At 44.7% G+C, this 20,622-nt stretch overlaps 1 protein-coding gene across 1 annotated transcript in view; it reads left to right on the top strand.

Annotated features, from left to right (window-relative positions):
- LOC144892169 (cytochrome P450 3A30-like) overlaps positions 1-20,622 on the top strand; it is a gene marked incomplete at its 3' end in the record, with an annotated part of 68,423 nt that overhangs the window by 27,804 nt on the left and 19,997 nt on the right. The window contains exons 2-4 of the mRNA XM_078777426.1: positions 8,559-8,652; positions 14,449-14,501; positions 17,124-17,223. Coding sequence (XP_078633552.1) covers positions 8,559-8,652; positions 14,449-14,501; positions 17,124-17,223 — 247 coding nt within the window. The remainder of the gene's footprint in view (positions 1-8,558; positions 8,653-14,448; positions 14,502-17,123; positions 17,224-20,622) is intronic.

Genomic DNA, 20,622 nt, shown 5'->3' with positions numbered 1-20,622 from the left:
CATTTATCGAGGCCTCGGCCGAGGGTCCGGAGGCTCAGCATGACGGCCCTCCATATAATCCCATTAAAGCGTTCGATCTGCCCATTCGCTTAGGGCCGGTACGGGGTGGTGTAGCTCGAAGCGACATTATGCTGGAGCAAGTAGCCCCTCACCTCCTGGGACAGGAACACCGCACCCCGATCGGTATGCACGTAGGCCGGATACCCGAACATAGAAAACAAATTCTGCAGGCACCGAATAACCGTGGCAGCCGACATATCCCCGCACGTGTAAGCAAAGGGGAATCGTGAATACTCATCGACGATAGTGAGCAGATAGCGAGAGTTGCTCGACATTGGCAGCGGCCCTTTGAAGTCCATCGCCAAGCGCTCCCACGGTCTAGTAGCCCTAACGAGTGTCCCCATAGGAGGGTTATAAAAACGGGGTTTGAGTTCCGCACAGATCGCGCAATCACGGCAGATGCGGCGGATGTCCTCAATCGAGTACGGCAGATTGCCCTCGCGCACAAAATGCGCGAAGCGCGTTACCCCGGGATGACACATAGTGCCATGCAAAGTGCGCAGCCCCTCCAAAGTTACAACCCCCGCGCAAGTGGCCGGCCTCGATAAGGCGTCAGCGACCAGGTTATCCTTCCCCGGGCAGTATTTGATGGTGTAGCAGAAGTCGGCGAGTTCGATACGCCAACGGGTGATTTTCTCATTCTTAATGCGCTGAGCATGTAAGGTGTCATACATAAACGCAACGCTCTGTTGGTCCGTGACGATTTGGAAACACCGCCCAAGCAGATACGGCCGCCATCGCCGAATTGATTCGACGATCGCGTACGCTTCCTTTTCGACAGACGAATGCCTCCGCTCGGCGGAGGTTAGAGTCCGCGAGAAGAAAGCCACAGGGCGGCCCCCTTGGGAGAGAGTCGCCGCTATCGCATGATCTGAGGCATCACTCTCCAAAACGAAAGAGGCACTCTCGTCAATCGTCGCGACAGCGGCGCCAGCGATGTCGACTTTAAGGCCCTCGAAGGCCGCCAGGGCGGCCGGGCCCATGGGGAAAGTGTCGCAGGCCACGAGGGGGCGGAGCTTCGCGGAGAAATTTTGCACCCACTTTGAATAGTGGGCGAACAGCCCTAGAGCGCGTTTCAGCGAAGCCCGATCGCTAGGCGGAGCCATATCGAGCAAAGGGCGCAGACGCTCCTTATCCGGAGAGACGGAGCCATGGGTCACGGTGTACCCCAAAAGGTCTACCGTGCGTAGAGAGTATCGACACTTAGCCGCATTCATGGTTAGGCGATATTTCCGCGCGACCTCGAGGAAGCGTTTCAGATTAGCGTTGTGATGCTCCTGGTCATACCCACAAATCGTAAGATTGTCCAGATAGACAAAGACATCGGTCAAATTCTCCTTCGCAACGAGGTCATCCATAGCCCTCTGAAAACAAGCGACTCCGTTAGTTACCCCAAAGGGAAGTCGCGTGAACTGGTACAACCGCTGACCTGATTCAAAGGCTGTAAAGACGCGATCAGCCCTAGAGATGGGGACTTGATGATACGCACTACGCAGATCGAGAGTGCTATAAACGGAATACAGGGCCACCTGGCGTACCAGGGCGTCCATCCCCGCTAAGGGGTAGGCATCCAGCTGTGTAAAACGATTAATCGTCTGCGAATAGTCGATTACCATGCGCCGGCGGTGGGCCTCACTCCACACCACTAAGACTTGGGCCCGCCACGGTGACCTACTGTGTTCTATAATACCGTCCTTTAAGAGCAGGGCCGTTTCTTCCGCAATGAATTGCGCGTCCGCGCGAGAGTAGCACCGCGATTTGACGGCTACAGGGGTACAATCAGTGGTCAGGTTGGGGAACAGTGAGAGAGGCTCCATGTCCATTTGAGCGAGGGCGCACACAGCGAGCGTGTCCGGCCCACCGAAGTCTATTTCCAAACGTCCATGCCGCTTAAGGAAATCAAGTCCTAACAGAACGTCAGCGCATAAAGCAGGTAATACCATGAGATACACGTCCGGGAACGTGCGTCCCTTTATCACAAGTTTCAATCGACACGCCCCTTTTGTGCTCAACCGAAGTCCCTGAGAGGCCATGAAGATCCGGCGGGTTGTCCCGAGAACCGGCCACCCATGTTGATGCACGAGTCGCTGATCGATAAAACTATCCGTGGACCCCGTGTCAATCAAAGCTTGCGCAAAAACGCCCGCGACCGTGAGCGGAATGATGGCCTGCGCAAGGCCGGCAGACCCGGCAGGTATTGTACCGGCCGGGCGAGAAGATCGCGCCTCGCGGGTGGATCCCACGCCGGCTGCAATCCTTCGGGCAGCGTCGGCAGGTTGGGCCTCAGCAGGAGCATTGAATTCAGTTGGGTCATCAGCAGATTCATTTGCTAGAGTGGGTGTGTGTAGGTCGTAAGAGCCGCCGCCAGATGGCGCTCGAGTCACGTGAGAAAGAACTCTGCCGTCTGCAGATTCATATGCCAAAGTGGGTGCATGTAATTCGTGCTGCGTTTGCCGCACATCGAGAGGAGTTTCCACAGCAGGAGCATGTCGCTTGTTTGAAGTAGGCGTTCGAACGCCAGTCAAGGTCGGTCGCGCTGCGGCCGGTCGCGTTCGCGCCATTTGTTTCGGCGGCCCGGTGTATCTCACCAAGGTCGGGCGTGCAGCCAGAGGCCCGCGAGAAGGAGAGCTGCTCATCAAAGCCGAGTGAGGCGCCCCCTCCGGCGCTCGATCCGTTGGCTCCGCGATGAGCCCATTCAAGGTCGCGCGGGGACGCGTGCCCCGAGCGGCCTTCCTGCAGACCTTTGCAAAATGGCCCTTGGTGGAGCACAGGTGGCATGTAGCCTCCCGAGCCGGGCATTCAGAGCGAGGGTGCTGCCGATTCCCGCAAAAATAACATTTTGCATACCGGTCAGGCCGTGGCCGGGCAGCGGCAGCAGCAGTGAGGCCGGAAGCGGAGTTCGCTTCAGGAGCACCCGGAGTCTCGGCCGTGGTGGTCGGGTCCTCCTCCGTATCCTCGGCGGTAGCCCTCTCCGGTCGCGCGAGTTGAGAGGCCCCCGCCACGACTCGTGGGTGATCGTATGTGGTGGATTGTTCTCGGGCATCTGTATATACGCGCGCCAGCCGTAGTGCTTCCATAAATGTCAGATCCGCGACCTCCAGGAGTCGGAGCCGCAAGACCCCAGAACTAATTCCGGAGATGAATGAATCTCAGAGCAAGTCGTCCTGCACTTGCTCGTGGGTCCGTACGTCCTGCACGCAGTCCGCCAACAGGTAGCGCAACTCCTGCGCGTAGCGATCGATCGATTCAGATGGTTGTTGTCGCCGCTGGGAGAGTTGATGCCGGCCGTGCACAGCGCTCCGTGTTTTTACGTATAAGCGCTTCAGCTCGGCTAGTGCCGTAGCGTACGTCTCAAATTGAGCTATGTTCCGGAACACGGTGTGACAGACCTTCGACTGTAACACGGACAGCTTCATCGCAGCGGTGGGCTCTGTTTCGTGAGCAGCAAAATAATTCTCCAGCGTTTTGAGCCAGTGAGTGAACTCCGATGCTGATCCCTCAGCTTGAGAGTCGGCTCCGAGAATTGGTACCACGATCATCTTGTGGTCAGCCATTCCGGCGATCTAAATAATATTAAATGTCGTGAAAATCAAGCTCAGACACGACTTGACCTCTGGGTAGGTTTAATATCATTTAGATCTGAAGTACATCCTGTAAAAATACATTCATGCAACAGGCATTAAAATCAGAGTATTTCATGAGCCATGGTCGATTCAATATGGCTATGGTCCAATAGAGAGGACAGTCAGCGCAGCATTTAGGGGCGTACATACCATTCAAACTACAGGACTATGTCACAGTGAGTTCCGCTGGATTGTCCGTGCGCCCCGGTTGTCCCGGGTCTTATAGACGCCCCTTTTGAAGCGAGCACACCCTGGGTTCACCTTGGTATAATTTCACTACAAACATAGTGCCGATTGTTAAGTTCGCCAAACTCTATAGTATTCCACAGGTCTGACTAACGCAATGTTAGATTGGGTGGTGTAATAGACACTGTGTCAACGGCAGTAAAACCTGGAATTAATTTATGTATATGACTTTTACAATCGTTATTGAAGTTGAAATATTTACTCTGGACATGCTGCTTCTGCTGTCTCAACAATGGATGGAGGTCCTCAATGCCAAACAGGAAATCAGAGCTGTCTCCCTTGACATATCACGTGCCTTCGATACGGTCTGGCACCCAGCTCTGCTCACCAAACTCTCCTCCTATGGTATCCATGGAAATCTCCATGCAAGGCTTGCGGACTTCCTCTCTGGTCATAGTCAACGTGTGGCCCTGAATGGATTTCTCTCATCTCCCCTTCCCGTTCAGGCTGGAGTTCCCCAAGGCAGTGTGCTGGGCCCTGTGCTTTTTCTGGTCTTTATCAATGATCTCTCCGACTCTCTGGAAAATCCTCTGTATCTCTTTGCTGATGACTCCACTCTCTGCCGCTCCATTCCTCTTCCCTCAGATCGGCAGTCTGCAGCCTCCTCACTCTCTGAAGACCTGGACAAAATCACAGACTGGTCAAACATGTGGAACATGTCTTTCAATCCTGACAAATCTCACACTCTTACTATGTCTCTCCGAAAACATCGACTGGACAACCCTCCCATCTACTTTCTCAACAATCCTCTCCAAGAAGTTCTGTCGCTCAAGCTTTTGGGTCTCACCATCTGCCATGATCTTTCTTGGGAAAACCACATTTCCAAGCTGGCCTCCAAAGCCAGTCGCCGACTGGGCATCCTCCGTCGTGCGAAGTCCTTCCTAGGCACACCTGAGCTCCTCACCACATACAAGGCTTTCATCCGCAGCTCAATGGAATACTGTTCTCCCCTATGGGCTGGTGCTCCTGCCTCACACCTGGCTCGGCTTCACGCTGTTGAATCCAAAGCTTTCAGAATCATTGGAATCTCCCGCGATGAAGCTATCTCTGAGGGCCTTTCACTCACTCACCGCAGGCAGGTAGGTGGTCTTTCTGCCTTCTACCGACTCCTCTCCGGCCTTGCTCCCCCAGCTCTCTCTGTGCTCTGTCCCCCAAATATTCCTACAGGTCGCACAAGATCTGCCAGCCACCCTCTGATGGTTAAACTGCCGAAATCTCGGCTCTCTGCTCACCTTCACTCTTTCATTCCTCTTTTCTCCCGCCTCTGGAACAAACTCCCACACTCACTTCAATCACACTCCTCCCTCCAGATCTTCAAAACAGCTGTTCACCACCATCTCTTATCTTCCCCCATCCAAAACCTTGATCTTTTCTACCCCCACTAATTCACCCCAGATCCACCTTGTTTGAAATTCCAACTTCTTTCCTGGAAGTCTTGGCAGTGTCCATATGTTTTATACCTCTCCCACCCCCCCCCCCCCCTTCCCATGCCTCCCCCCCAAAGCCCTCTCCCTCCCACAGTTCTCTCGATGTCTCCATGTCTCTCGGTCCCTGCTCTCAAATGTTGTGTTTGTGTCCTTCCCCCTCTCTCCCCATCTTGTCTACCGCTCCCGATGTTATTTGTTTTGTGTGTCTGTTTGTCTTTCTGTGTGATTAATGTTCGCTCTTTCACGAGCCTCGATCTTGTATACAAAATAAATAAAAAAATAAAATAAAAAATAAAAAAAATAAATAAATAGAATTGAACACTACAACACAAATCGCCATCTTGTCACTCCCAAGAATCTTCAGTTTAGCAGTACTTTGACATGTTCTATAGAGTGGTGTGAAAGACTGCTTCTGCAGTGGTAAATTTCCACATTTAAAAAAAATACTCTTTAAAATTTAAAATTCTGTCAACCCTCGACTCTGATTCTGCAACTGGTCCTGACAGCATCAGCCCACGGGTCCTAAAATCATGTTCTTCTGCTCTTTCACTCCCTCTTTCTGTTCTCTTCACCCTCTCTTTTGCTCAAGGTCATCTGCCATCTGCTTGGAAATCAGCCAACATCACCGCTTTGCACAAAAAATGTGCAAAAACAGATCCCAGCAACTACAGACCAATCAGCCTTCTCCCAATTATCAGCAAAGTCGTGGAATCCATCATTGCTTCAGATATGAAATCTTTCCTCTTCTCCAATGGCTTGATCGCTGATCATCAATTTGGTTTCAGACCTGGTCACTCTACTCTGGACATGCTGCTTCTGCTTTCTCAACAATGGATGGAGGTCCTCAATGCCAAACAGGAAATTAGAGCTGTCTCCCTTGACATTTCACGTGCCTTCGATACGGTCTGGCACGCTGCTCTGCTCACCAAACTCTCCTCCTTTGGTATCCATGGAAATCTCCACGCATGGCTGGCGGACTTCCTCTCTGGTCGTAGTCAACGTGTGGCCCTGAATGGGTTTCTCTCATCTCCTCTTCCTGTTCAGGCTGGAGTTCCCCAAGGTAGTGTTCTGGGCCCTGTGCTTTTTCTGGTCTTCATCAATGATCTCTCTGACTCTCTTGGAAATCCTCTCTATCTCTTTGCTGACGACTCTACTCTCTGTTGCTCCATTCCTCATCCCTCAGATCGGCAGTCTGCAGCCTCCTCGCTCTCTGCAGACCTGGACAAAATCACAGACTGGGCAAACAAATGGAACATGTCTTTCAATCCTGATAAATCTCACACTCTTACGATGTCTCTCCGAAAAGACCGACTGGAAAACCCTCCCATCCACTTTCTGAATAATACTCTCAAAGAAGTTCTGTCACTCAAGCTTTTGGGTCTCACTATTTGCCATGATCTTTCCTGGGAAAACCACATTTCAAATCTGGCCTCCAAAGCCAGTCGCCGACTGGGCATCCTCCGTCGTGCGAAGTCCTTCCTTGGCACACCTGAGCTCCTCACCACATACAAGGCTTTCATCCGCAGCTCTATGGAATACTGCTCTCCCCTCTGGTTTGGTGCTCCTGCCTCACACCTAGCCCATCTTCACGCTGTTGAAACCAAAGCGTTCAGAATCATTGGAATCTCCCGCGATGAAGCTAACTCCAAGGGCCTTTCACTCACTCACCGCAGACAGGTTGGTGGTCTTTGCGTCTTCTACCGACTCCTCTCTGGCCTTGCCCCCCCCAGCCCTCTCTGGGCTCTGTCCCCCAAATATTCCTACAGGTCGCACAAGATCTGCCTGCAACCCTCTTATGGTTAAACTGCCAAAATCAAGACTTTCTGCTCACCTTCACTCCTTCATTCCTCTTTTCTCCCGCCTCTGGAACAAACTCCCTCACTCTCTTCAATCCCACTCCACCCTCCAGGTCTTTAAAACAGCTGTTCACCACCATCTCTTATCCTCCCCCATCCAAAACCTTGATCTTTTCTACCCCCGCTAATTTCGGTCCCCTTGTGTTTTATACCTCCCCCCCCCCCCCCCCCCCTTCCCACGCCTCCTGCCCCCAAGCCCTCTCCCTCCCACACTTCTCCCTGCTCTCAAATGTTGTGGTTGTGTGCTTCCCCTTCTCTCCCCATCTTGTCTTCCGCTCCCTCTTTTTGTATATTTTGTTTGTCTGGTTGATTTGTTTGTGAAATAAATGTTAGCTCTTTCACGAGCCTCGATTCAGTATACAAAAAAAAAAAAAAAAAAAATCAATCATTCTTTTGTTAAAACTTAAGTATAAACTCGAACACTGCATGAGGTAGCATGTTCTGTGAACTCTCTAGTTATAACTGTTGTTTTATCAGTTGTTGAGATGTGTAATAGATGGAGCCTTCAGATATGCAGTAAACTCTCTATGAGAGTGAAACAAGACGTGAGAATGTTGTCAAGACTTTCCTCCATTATTTCGACACACACTGGCGCCATGCCACTGGCATTGTGTACCCATTCGCTGTTTACTGGAACATTCTTCTCTCTGAGTATAAACCATGTTTTTCTATCATTGGTGTGCAGTTAAAGGATTTGAAAATAACCTTGGATGTGCAAGTGGCATAGTCGCACCATGTTTACTTCATTTATCATTTCCTTATCCTATGTGTCTCTGTTGACAATCAAAAGTATCATTAATATTCCTTTATTAATAACTGGCGATTTAAACTAATCTGGCCATGGTACCAGCACACACGAGCCCAATCTTTAAAAGGACAATTTCTAATCGGATATTTACAACCGAATTCGAAACTCTTTAACCAGGGCACCCATATGTCTGCAGTTGTTGGGCAGTCAAGATGGAGTAGCTTCTTTCGATGAAGAGTGGGGAAGTTATTGTTGGCATGCTGAACAAATTGCAAGTTCCTGCCTTGACACTTCTGGGAAGGCAATGGCAAACCACCCAATGTAATCATTACCATGAGACTGCTTTGGCAGCACCAATGCTCTGTCAACAGTGTGTGGACACGATGAATGAAATCCAGCCAAGACGGCCGGCTTTACATACCCATGAGAACCAAGGCATGCTCAATTTTCTCATAACGTTGAGTAATTTGCTAAATAGATTTTCCTGAGTAGCCTACCATCAACATCGAATCGTTTATTGAAAGTGGAGATGGAGACACAAAGCTGGTTTACAGTAACAATTATTGCTATTGATCTGTTTGATGTTGTTTATCCGCAGGTACTCAATATGGCCGTACACGATTTTTAAGAAAATGGGTGTTCCAGGCCCAAAGCCTCTGCCTTTGTTTGGGAACTTCCTTCACTACCGAAAGGTAATTTTGCAGTAATATCCTTCCTTCGTTCATATTTGGTGAATACTGTGTCCCAAACTCATCTGTCGTTTGCCTCAATATTGTGTCAGCCCCTTCTCTCTGTACCCACCTTACCCAGTCACACCGAGCTGCTCCTGGACTCTGTGTCCTTCTCTCCCAAGAAGTAGGAGAAGTTTCTGTCAAACCTTGACTCTGATTCTGCAACTGGACCAGACAGCATCAGCCCACGGGTCCTAAAATCCTGCTCTGCCGCTCTATCTCACCCTCTCTCTGTTCTTTTCACCCTTTCTTTTGCTCAAGGTCATCTGCCATCTGCTTGGAAATCAGCCAACATTACCGTTTTGCACAAAAAGGTGCAAAAACAGATCCTTGCAACTACAGACCAATCAGCCTGCTCTCAATAATCAGCAAGGGCATGGAATCAATCATCGCTTCTGACATTAAATCCTTCCTCTTCTCCATTGGCTTGATCTCTGATCATCAATTTGGTTTCAGACCAGGTCACTCTACACTGGACATACTGCTTCTGCTGTCTCAACAATGGATGGAGGTCCTCAACACCAAACAAGAAATCAGAGCTGTCTCCCTTGACATATTTTGTGCCTTCGATACAGTCTGGCATCCTGCCCAGCTCACCAAACTCTCCTTTATGGTATTCATGGACACCTCCACACTTGGCTTGTGGACGTCCTCTCCAGTCACAGTCAAAGTGTGTGGCCCTGAATTGAATTCTCTCATCTCCCCTTCCTGTTCATGCTGGAGTCCCTCAAGGCAGTGTTCTGGGCCCTGTGTTTTTTCTGGTCTTCATCAATGATCTGTCCGACTCTCTGGAAAATCCTGTCTATCTCTTTGCTGATGACTCAACTCTCTGCCACTACATATCTCAACCCTCATATCGGCAGGCAGCAGCCTCTTCGCTCTCTGTAGACCTGCATTAAATCACAAACTGGTCAAACAAGTGGAACATGTCTTTCAATCCTAACATCTCACACTCATACTATGTCTCTCCGATAAGTCTGTCTGGAAAACCCTCCCATCTACTTTCTCAAGTATCTCAAATCCCACCTTCTCAAGTTCAACCTATCCAGGTTCCTCCTGATGACTCAATCTTTGCTCTTTATTTATTCTGGTTCCTTCTGATGACTCCAATGCAGTATTTGGTTTTCCGTTCCAGTATGTAAAGCCGGCCATCTTTCATCGTGCCCATACACTGTTGATAGAGCATCGGTTCTGCCAAAGCAGTCTCATGGCAACGATTACTTTGGGTGGTTTGCCATTCAGATATAATTATCTGAACAGAAGAAAAAGTTTAGTCTGATGCATCAGCAATGTCGCATTTTCTGGTGGAAATATATGGAAGGGAGGGATCAGTCTTGCTTGCTTAAAGTAAAGATGTATATACACTTGGTTATAAGAATCGTTAATCATACTAGAAATAAAATCATACCAACATTTAAAAAAAACAAAAAAACGCCATTTCGTGTCTGCCTGTCTGCCTGTCTGTCTGTCTGATTAATTTTTGATGCCAATACATTCCGTCGTTACCTATCCAATCTCATCCAACCTTGACAGGATGATGAAGGGTTACATAATGAAGGTTGTAGCGCATTCATTTGCCCCCCTCCCCAAGGGGGTTTTCTCCCCCGAACGGCTTTTCCCTGCCATTGCCGTCAATTGTGTTGCATGTTGAGGTGTATATCAATGTTGAATTAGCTTTATTGTGGCGTTTGTCCAAAGAAGAAGATTTATCATGGCGTTTTTCCAAAGACGCTTTTAATGAACAAAATTAATGATAATCGCATAATATTAATGTTATTACAACAATATTAATACTAATAATGTCCCACTTCCCCAAAGCGATTTTGCAGTGATAACGTGTATAAATAGCTTGTAGTTATAAGGCAAGATAAAAAAAATGAGTTGGTGATCGTCCCCGCCCGACCCTACGAAACACACCCGACCCGAAACTTTTTTTATTTTTTATTTTGAAAAAAATCATTCAAAAACGATCTTTTCAGTCAAATTTGGCGCCGTCTGCACCGCATGCGCAGTGCGTGCTGCGCAGAGCGTCGCAAGTGCCTCAGGCAACTTCACCCATTTTACGTTAGCCATTCATGGCGGCTATTGTGTGAGATTTTTCCCGCTGAAATCTGTATCGATTCGTGCTAGAATCGGCTTGAAATGCCTATTGTGATCGCATCAATAGCCCGTGAGGGCTCTTCCAAGACGGTGAAGGACTGGTTTGCGTGCAATACCGAGTTGGATGTTACAATCTCGGACTTCTATGCAGAGTTCTCAGACGGCAAGTATGATGGGGATAGGGAGCCATTGCCTGACGATACACGCGGTACTTTTGTCAAAGTATTCGCCGGCCCCAGTAAAACTGACATGACGAAAGTTTCACCAGCTTGCAAAGTTTCTGATGTGACAAAGACTCTTGGCTCATTTCTCAAATTTGTGTTGGCTGCAGACACGGCCACGGATCACAGGATGGAACCCGATAGTCGACCAACTGTTTTTAGTGTCCTCATGAATGCTGCCCATGATGATGCTTCTTGTACTTGGGTGCCAAGGTGCCAAGGGCATGGTGTTTATCTGTTTTTCCGATGTCATGGTGTATATACATGTACAGGTGTCTTGCCCTTTCACTACCAAGCTCAGCTAGGACATTCAACATCATCCAAAATCACACAAACACTGTGTTTCATAGAGATTTGGGCAATGTCTGTAAATCTGTGAGATGAATGAAGAAATTAAATCATTTTGAGGAGAAAGGAGTCTTTATTTCATATTTTTCCATGTCAACAAAACTCAATGGAAAGTAGGAAAAAAAAATAAAAAATAAAAATAAAAACCTCCCTCCCTACCCGAACTTTTGAGAAAAAAGGACGATCACCAACTCATTTTTTTTATCTTGCCTAATGGCGTTTTTGTGGGAGCAATGACTGCTCCAGGAAGTAAAAATATTATAAACCACAAACACATATGATTAGCTTTTTTAACAGTCAGTAATGCTCTTTATAACACTAAATGAAGAAATTTGGAGGAATCCCAACATCCGTGAAGTGAGGTTTACTTACAGAACTGAGCAAACAAACATGTACGGTACTCTATAAACCCCACAAATGTTGGATTAATAACATGGCCCTTTCTGCCGCTACCATGGCGTTTTTCGTAGCGAACTTTTGAAACTCAATCCTGCTGTTTGATACGAAACTGAAATAGTCAGGTTCACTATGTTAACAAATATAATTTCTTTCAAAATTTTGGGATTAGCAAACCTGTACATTTTTGGAATGTTCAGAGCATGGAGAATCAGAAAATCAATGTTGGCATTTGCACAGACACCTGCATGGCCGCCATTTTGGATTTTGAAAATGGCCGCCATAAAATACATATTTTGCGCGATCTCGGCTTCTAGTCAACCTAGAGACTTAATTAAATATGCTAATCCTATGTTTTCTGGGTCAAGGAATCCAATAAAGGCCTCAAAATAGTGCTCAGGATTATAGAAAAGCAACAAACAAAGGTGATTGAAAACCATTGTCTTTATATTTGTGATATAACTGTATTACATAATACATGATATTGCAAGTCCTTTGAAGTTATAGGTTGTTATAGGAAGTTATAGGTAGTATCAGATTGAACTATAAGTCCTATACACAGGATCTACGAGGTCTATACCGTTCAGGACTATGCTTTTACAGATCTTCATCACTGTCTTGAGTGCCATTTTCGCAAAGGTGTCTACGCAAATGTAAACATTAATTTTTGGATTCCTCATGCTCTGAATATTCCAAAAATGTATAGTTTTGCTAATCTACCAAAATTTTGAACGAAAAAACATCGTGAACCTGACTAAAAGGGAGGAATCCGGGTTGTGCTCATTTACCAAGCAGCTAGCTAGCGCTTGCCAAGCCAGCCGTTCCTTAACGGTTTTGAATGGAGTGCTTGCTCGAATGCTTAAACCACTTGGCGATCTCTCCACAAGAAACATGGTAAATGAACACACACCCAATGTTCTTGAGACACGGTATAAAACAAATTGACTCTACGAGGATTTCAGGAATGAAGTCGGGGATTGAAAGAGGTGGATTTGGGGTGTATTGATGGGGGTAGAAAAGATCAAGGTTTTGGATGGGGAAAGACAAGACATGGTGGTGAACAGCAGTTTTAAAGACCTGGGGGGAGTGGGATTGAATCGAGGGAGGGAGTTTGTTTGGCACCCTTGCACGTTTTTCAAACAATTCACAATTTTCTCTAAAAATAAGTTGAAATTGATAAAAGTATTTGGTCTCCACAATTCTTTATTTCACTGTTAATATTACAGAACCTTTGTTTTTGATTCAGAACTTAATACAGTGCATTCAGAAAGTATTCAGACCCCTTCACTTCTTCCACATTTTGTTATGTTGCAGCCTTATGCTGAAATCGTTTAAATTCATTTTTTCCCTCATCAATCTACACTCAACACCCCACAATGACAAAGAGAAAACAGGATTTTAGAAAGTTTTGCAAATTTATTAATATGAAAAAACTGAAATATCACATTGACATAAGTATTCATACCCTTTGCTATGACACTTGAAATTTAGCTCAGGTGCCTCCCATTTCTCTTGATCATCTTTGAGATGTTTCTACACCTTGATTGGAGTCCACCTGTGGTAAATTCAATTGATTGGACATGATTTGGAAAGGCACACACCTGTCTACATAAGGTCTCACAGCTGACAATGCATATCAGAGCAAAAACCAAGCCATGAGGTCGAAGGAACCGCCTGCAGAGCACAGAGACAGGATTGTGTCGAGGCACAGATCTGGGGAAGCCTACAAAAAAATCTCTGCTGCATTGAAGCTTCCCAAGAGCACAGTGGCCTCCATAATTCTTAAATGGAAGAAGTTTGGAACAACCAGGACTCTTTCTAGAGCTGGCCGCCCGGCGAAACTGAGCAATCAGGGGAGAAGGGCCTTGGTAAGAGAGGTGACCAATAACCCGATGGTCACTCTGGCTGAGCTCCAGAGATCCTGTGTGGAGATGGGAGAAACTTCCAGAAGGACAACCAACACTGCAACACTCCACCGATCTGGGCTTTATGGCGGAGCGGCCAGACGGAAACCTCACCTCAGTGAAAGACACATGAACGCCCGCTTGAAGTTTGCAAAAAAAGCACCTAAAGGACTCTCAGACTGTGAGAAACAAGATTCTGTGGTCTGATGAAACCAAGATTGAACTGTTTGGCTTCTGTCTGGCCATATTGTCCGGGCCATTTTTCGGATGTCTCTGTGGAATAAGCTAAGATTTTGTAATTTTTTCGGCTGTTTTGTTTTGTTCCACTGCAAACCAAAGAAATGCATATGTGGATACCAAAATATTTTTTATTTTCAACAATTTTCTGGAAGAAATGTTGCATTATTTGGAAAAAAGTGCAAGGGTGCCAATATTTTTGGCCATGACTGAAGGAAGGATGTGTCATAATTGGAGAAATGAAGGATGAAATATTTTTATGGAGGATCCTCTGGGATTCTATGTTTAAAATTATTTTATGACATAAATAGAAGTGTTGATTTGGGGAGGAGGAAGGTGGTGGGACATGATGATGGGGTTGCATTTGTCACATTATCTATTCTCTAAAACGTAATCGATTATTTATTTTATGAATTGCAGGTATCAAAACTGGTCTAACAGGTATTTGCTTTGTTGTTTGATGAAACTTTATCAGATTGTCTATAATAATAATAATAATAATAATAATAATAATAAAAACCTAATTGTCTTTTTCTTTTCATTTGTTTTAGGGTATGGCACAATTTGATGAACAATGCCGTAAATGTTATGGTGGAATGTGGGGGTAAGTATCTTGTCATTCATTTGGTAATATAATTTACTGACTGATACCAATAATGCACTGAGAAAGCGAGTGAAGACTGTTCACCAAAATTGTAAGATCTGAGAAGCAAGGAAATTAAAAACAGAGCACCACTAACTCGTTTATTTGAAACCAGCTAAAGTACCTGGCGTTGCCCGGGGTAATTCTCGCAATTAAAGGTGTGATGTGATGGGAGATTAGGGGAGAGAGGTGTGATGGAAAGGGGGAGGGGCAGGAGAGTGGAAAGACAGTCGGACCTCAATATTCGCGGTCCCAACATTCGAGGGTTCCCCATATTCATAGTTCATAACATGTGACCTGCTTTTACAATCGTGCCTCGCGTATTTACTGAATTTTTTTTTTTTTTTTTTTTTAACACATCAGGACTGGCCTCCTATATCCACCACCCGGTGATATTAAATCAGCCTGGGAATTCTTCTACATAAACCTGCTCTCTTATGTGCACACACACACACACACGGAGGTGGATACTTTGAGACCTCGGTGTGTTCCTCCTACTGAAACCGGCATATGGAGATAACAACGAACAACAACACATGCTTTTTTTTTGGAAATTTTGCAATCGCTTGGATCAGAGAATGCAACCAGTGGGTATACACAATTAACACACACACGCACACACACACACACACACACACACACACACACACACACACACACACACACACACACACACACACACACACCACCTTTCAGATTACTTCTGCACCTTCGCAAGCTCACGCATAACAACTACGTTCCTGTTAACATTTATTATCATCAATCCAGGAGGTCGTTTTGTACATCAAAACACTTTGTTGTTCATACTTCGCGTTTTTTACATACATATACAATATTGTCAAAAATGTTCGAGGCACGATATTAAATGAGGTTGACCGACACCAAATTTTGGTTGCCCTGCTCAAACGGGCAACTGTTAATGTCGAGCCATGAAGTATGCAAAGTTGCTGCAGGGGGTCAAAGCTGCACAAGGCTTTTTGTCTCATGGGTATGTATATTGCTTCATTACCTGCAGGAGCCAATGAAACATAGTTGTACCTAAACATTGCACTTGTGCTCATGCCATTATCACTTTTTGTCTTGTGTAATACCAAGTGCAGTCATATACAACAAAGTCAAAAAGGTACAGGGCAACCTAACTTCATGAATGATACTGATTACTCATGAAAGACCACGGCAACTGCACAATTCACTTCCCTGATGGAATCGTTTTTCAAACCTGAAAAGTTAATATACGTGCAAACAATTTGATGCATAATTTTTTTTTTGTCCATTAATTAAATATTTTACATGTTGAATCATTAAATCAAACAAGAACTGCCACTTTATAACTGCTGGCAGTGATAACAGGTTTCCTCCGCCTTCCCACTTTCATACAACCCCGCTTTCATTGGACATGCTTTGATACAACCCTGCTTTCATTTGACATCCTTTGATACAACCCCGCTTTCATTGGAGATGCTATGATACAACCCAGCTTTGATAAAACCCCATTTTGATGCAACCCCACTTTGATGCAACCGTGCTTTCATGGGACACGCTTTGATACAGCCGCGCTTTAAAAAAATATTTCCCTTCAATTATATCTATGGCTGCAAACCAAACAACAAAACATGTTTAATTTTTTAACACTTGTTCCACTTGACCCCTTCTGTACTCCTTTAAATTTTCACATCGATCAATGAAGCGGTTCAATAGATACAAGGTTTTTAAGATCGCCATTTAATTATTTATCGCTGCCAAACCATGTGACCTATCGCAAATTCCAAAAGGTAATTTTAGCACTCGGACATGGGGAACATATGTGTGAAGTTTCCTCTCAATATGATCAAAAATGAGGGAGGAGGTAGGTTTGAAAGGTTTACGCGAAAAATTTTTTATATCTCCCAAACCATGTGACCTACGACGCCATCACCCTGGAATTTTTTGTTCATCATGGGTATGCGATCATGCATGTAAAGTTTGGCCTCGATCTGTTCAGCTGTTTCGGAGAGAAGTGGTTTTTAGTGGTTTTTCATGCTTTTCCCTTAAAATAATATAGCGGCCGAACCACGTGATCTATGATGTCATTATTATTTAAAAAAATTTCATCAATTTATCCCTAGTTTATGCTAAAGAAATTTCATCCTGATTGGATGGTTTTTTTTTTTTTGGTTTTTTTTTACTTGTCGAATTATGATGTCATAATGGAGGCACCTATGACATCCTCATTCACATCTGTAATTCTCCATGGAGAGTTCTTTACAATGAGCCATATATAAATGTTTTTCTACGCAGCACTTTTGGAGATTTTGAGGTGTAACGTTTTTCTAAGATGGTGACCGTACCACATGAGCTTTGGCTCAATAATTATGAAGCCAAAATTCTACAGGTGGAGGCACTCCTATGGTACAATTTCGTGTCAATCGGACCAACGGTTGCTGAGAAAATGAATTTTTTTTGAAATGCAGCGTAGGACAAAAAGATAACCAATGTACCGATTAAGTTGGTCGCTCTGCAGTTCTCACAATTTTGGTGAATTTAGATTCTCACAATTTCAAATGCTTTTTCATGAAGGAAGATTGATTCACATGATTCTTGCAGGATCTACGAAGGCAGGTATCCCATGCTAATGGTCACTGATCCGGAAATTGTGAAAACTGTCCTCGTTAAAGAATTTTACACTCTTTTTACCAACAGGCGGGTATGTATTTGATCTTCCTGTTTCTCTAGTGATTTTAAATGAATACTGTTTTTAGAATGGGTTTTTTGTCTACAGCTTCACAATTTATTCATCAATTTAATCAAGTGAAAAGGGTATTGGACCCTTTGGAAAAGTTTTTGTGTAAATTGTAACAGATGAGAATAAGAATTGTCTTTTGAGATAAGATAATGGTTAGAACTTTTAAAATTGCTTTATGAGGGTGTACTCATCATACATAACCTTGGTAGATTGTCCATAAAAACACAACTCAAGAAGCATTTTTGGAGAAAAGTTAACAAATATTTTTCTCAACATAATTTGAGTCCTGAATAACGATATGGTGTCTGCTTGGCTTGATTTATACCTTTAGATTTACAACCTTTAAAGAAAAAAAGACTAATTTTAGAGATGAGACATGAAATATATATATATATATATATATATATATATATATATATATATATATATATATATATATGTGTGTATGTATATTTATGTGGATGTATATTTATATATATGTATATATATTTATATGTCTTTGTGTGTGTATATATATGTATGTATGTTTATTTATATACAGACTTGGCATTTAATATGGAATATTTTTTTTTCTTGACGGGTTTACTTTCTTAACTCAGTATATAAATCTGTTGAGTTTCTTTTACACTTTGGTGATTTATTTGTTAAAAGAACCATGTCACTGATTGTCTGTCGCAGCAAGAAGTCAACAACAGGATTATATCACAGGTGGCATGGCAAAATGTACGGACAGGTGCATTTGACGATTGGCTTCACAGTCGGGTAGACAAGGGTTGTTGCGTTCCGTATTAGTGGAAAACAACTGCTGCACGTCTCCAAAAGTTATTGCCGCTTCCTCTGGAGATGGTCCGTCAACTCGACAATGCTGTTTGTCATGGAGTGGTGGCTTTACGAAATTACGGCATGAAACAGCATGCTATTGCTCGGCAGTATGGCATCACTCAAGGTCAGGTGTCAAAGATCCTGAAACGAAATGCTCAGAGGGGTGTCCCTACTCCAATACCGAGGCCAGGACGTCCCCGCAGAACCACAAGGAGGGATGATCGCCAGCTGCACCGGTTAGTCGGCAATGGCCGTACCAAGTCAGCTAATCGGCTTAGGGCTGAGTGGCAGCAACTGACAAATGTGCCTGTATCCAGAAGGCGAGTCAACCAACGACTGGTTCAAGCAGGCTATCGTGCCAGGCGTCCCCTGAGAAAGCCACACCTGACTAGACAACACCGCCAGCGCCGATTGCAGTGGGCCAGAGAGCACCGTCAATGGCAGCCAGGACACTGGAATCACGTGATCTTCAGTGACGAGTCGAGATTTCTGGTCTATCGTCAAGATGGCCGCGTCCGAGTGCGCAGACAAGTGCATGAAGCCTACAACAAAGATTGTATAGTGCCAGGAGTCCAAGCTGGAGGTGGTGGGGTGACCGTTTAGGCTGCTTTTCATGCAGGGGGCAAAACTGACCTGGTTGTTCTGAATGGAAACCTGAACCAGTTCAAGTACAGGGCCATTATGGAAGAAACATTGCTTCCATTTGCTCGTGCAGCCTTTCGAGGAAACTTTGTCTTCCAAGATGACAATGCACGGCCTCATCGTGCTCGCATGATCCAACACTTTCTTGCTGACCGTGGTGTAGAGCATATGGAGTGGCCTGCCATGTCCCCGGATATGCATCCGATAGAGAACTTGTGGGCAGAATTAACGCGTCAAATCGACAACTTGGACCAGCAGCCTACCTCCGTGCATGAATTGCAGCAGGGTATTGTCACTGCATCGCAAGCGATTCCTGTCCAAACCTTGGAAAATCTCGTGTACAGCATGCCTCAACGTGTACGTGCTCTCCTGAATGCTCATGGTGGTTACATGAAGTACTGAACTGTAATTTTACTGTCCGTAATCCCAGTCGTAATTTAACTTTTGTTTTTGTTAAAAAAAAAATTTGGCTAATGTGCAAAATAGAGATACTTCTGGAAAACGCACAGAAGTTTAACACAGTACTGTCCATGAATTGAGTTCGATATCAGTTTACATCACTTTCAAGGATCAATTTATTTGTTTCAAAATGTCAAATGTGGTTTTTGTTTCTTTTAAAGGTCACATTAACAAAATCTAGAATAATTTCAACATAATTCCAATGAACTTTTGGTTCTAAGACATCTTGAAAAGTAAGTTCACCCCCACAAAAAAAAATTCCATATTAAATGCCAAGTCTGCATATGTATATGTATATTGTATATATAGTTATATGTGTATGTATATTGGATATATATGTATATTGTATATATATGTATATTGTATATATATATGTATATGTATAGTGTGTGTGTGTGTGTGTGTGTGTGTGTGTGTGTGTGTGTGTGTGTGTGTGTGTGTGTGTGTGTGTGTGTGTGTGTGTGTGTGTGTGTGTGTGTGTGTGTGTGTGTGTGTGTGTGTGTGTGTGTGTGTGTGTGTGTGTGTGTGTGTGTGTGTGTGTGTGTGTGTGTGTGTGTGTGTGTGTGTGTGTGTGTACAGTCACGTGAAAAAGTAAGTACACCCCATGTAAAGTTTTGACTTTTTCAACATATTTCAAAATGCAGCTATTTGATCTTCATGTCAATAATATTGATAGATAAAGGTGATATAATATAACAAATATCATGAAACATTTACATTTTGTCGTCCATTGTATAATTTAAATAAACATAAATGCAAATTTTGCATGTGGACAAAGTAAGTACACCCTTACATTTATCACTACTTCAAATACCTAAAATTAGAATCAGGTGCACCAGCGCAGGTGCAAATGATTGGAACATCGTTAGAGAGGATCTTGGAGGAACCTGTCTTATTTAAACCACAGACATTTAGTTTGGTTTGCTCGTTGTTGTTCAACTGTGTGGCGTCATGATGCCCAGATCAAAAGAGCTCTCTGAGGCATTCAGAAAGAAGGTTATAGATGCCTACGAGGCTGGGAAGGGATTTAAAAAGATCTCAAAACAATTTGAAATCAATCATTCGACTGTCCAGAAGATCATCTACAAGTGGAGAAGATTTCAAACAACTGCCAACTTGTTCAGGCCAGGCCGTCCCAGCAAGTTCAACCCGAGAGCAGACCGCAAGATGCTGAAATAAGTCTCTAAGAACCCCAGAATGTCATCACGGGACCTACAGGTAGCTCTTGCCACTGTTGATGTCAAAGTGCACGAGTCTACCATTAGAAAGAGGCTGCACAAATTTGATCTACATGGAAGGTGTGCCAGGAGGAAACCTTTGCTGTACAGAAAGAACATCAGGGCAAGACTAAAGTTTGCCAATGAACACCTTGGCAAAAACCAGCACTTCTGGAACAATGTGCTCTGGACAGATGAGTCAAAGGTAGAGCTATTTGGC

This window comes from Myxine glutinosa, chromosome 5, assembly GCF_964187855.1.
Source record: "Myxine glutinosa chromosome 5, kmMyxGlut1.1, whole genome shotgun sequence".
In the NCBI taxonomy this organism is placed as follows: Eukaryota; Metazoa; Chordata; class Myxini; order Myxiniformes; family Myxinidae; genus Myxine; species Myxine glutinosa.
This window is presented reverse-complemented; position numbering and strand designations above follow the sequence as displayed.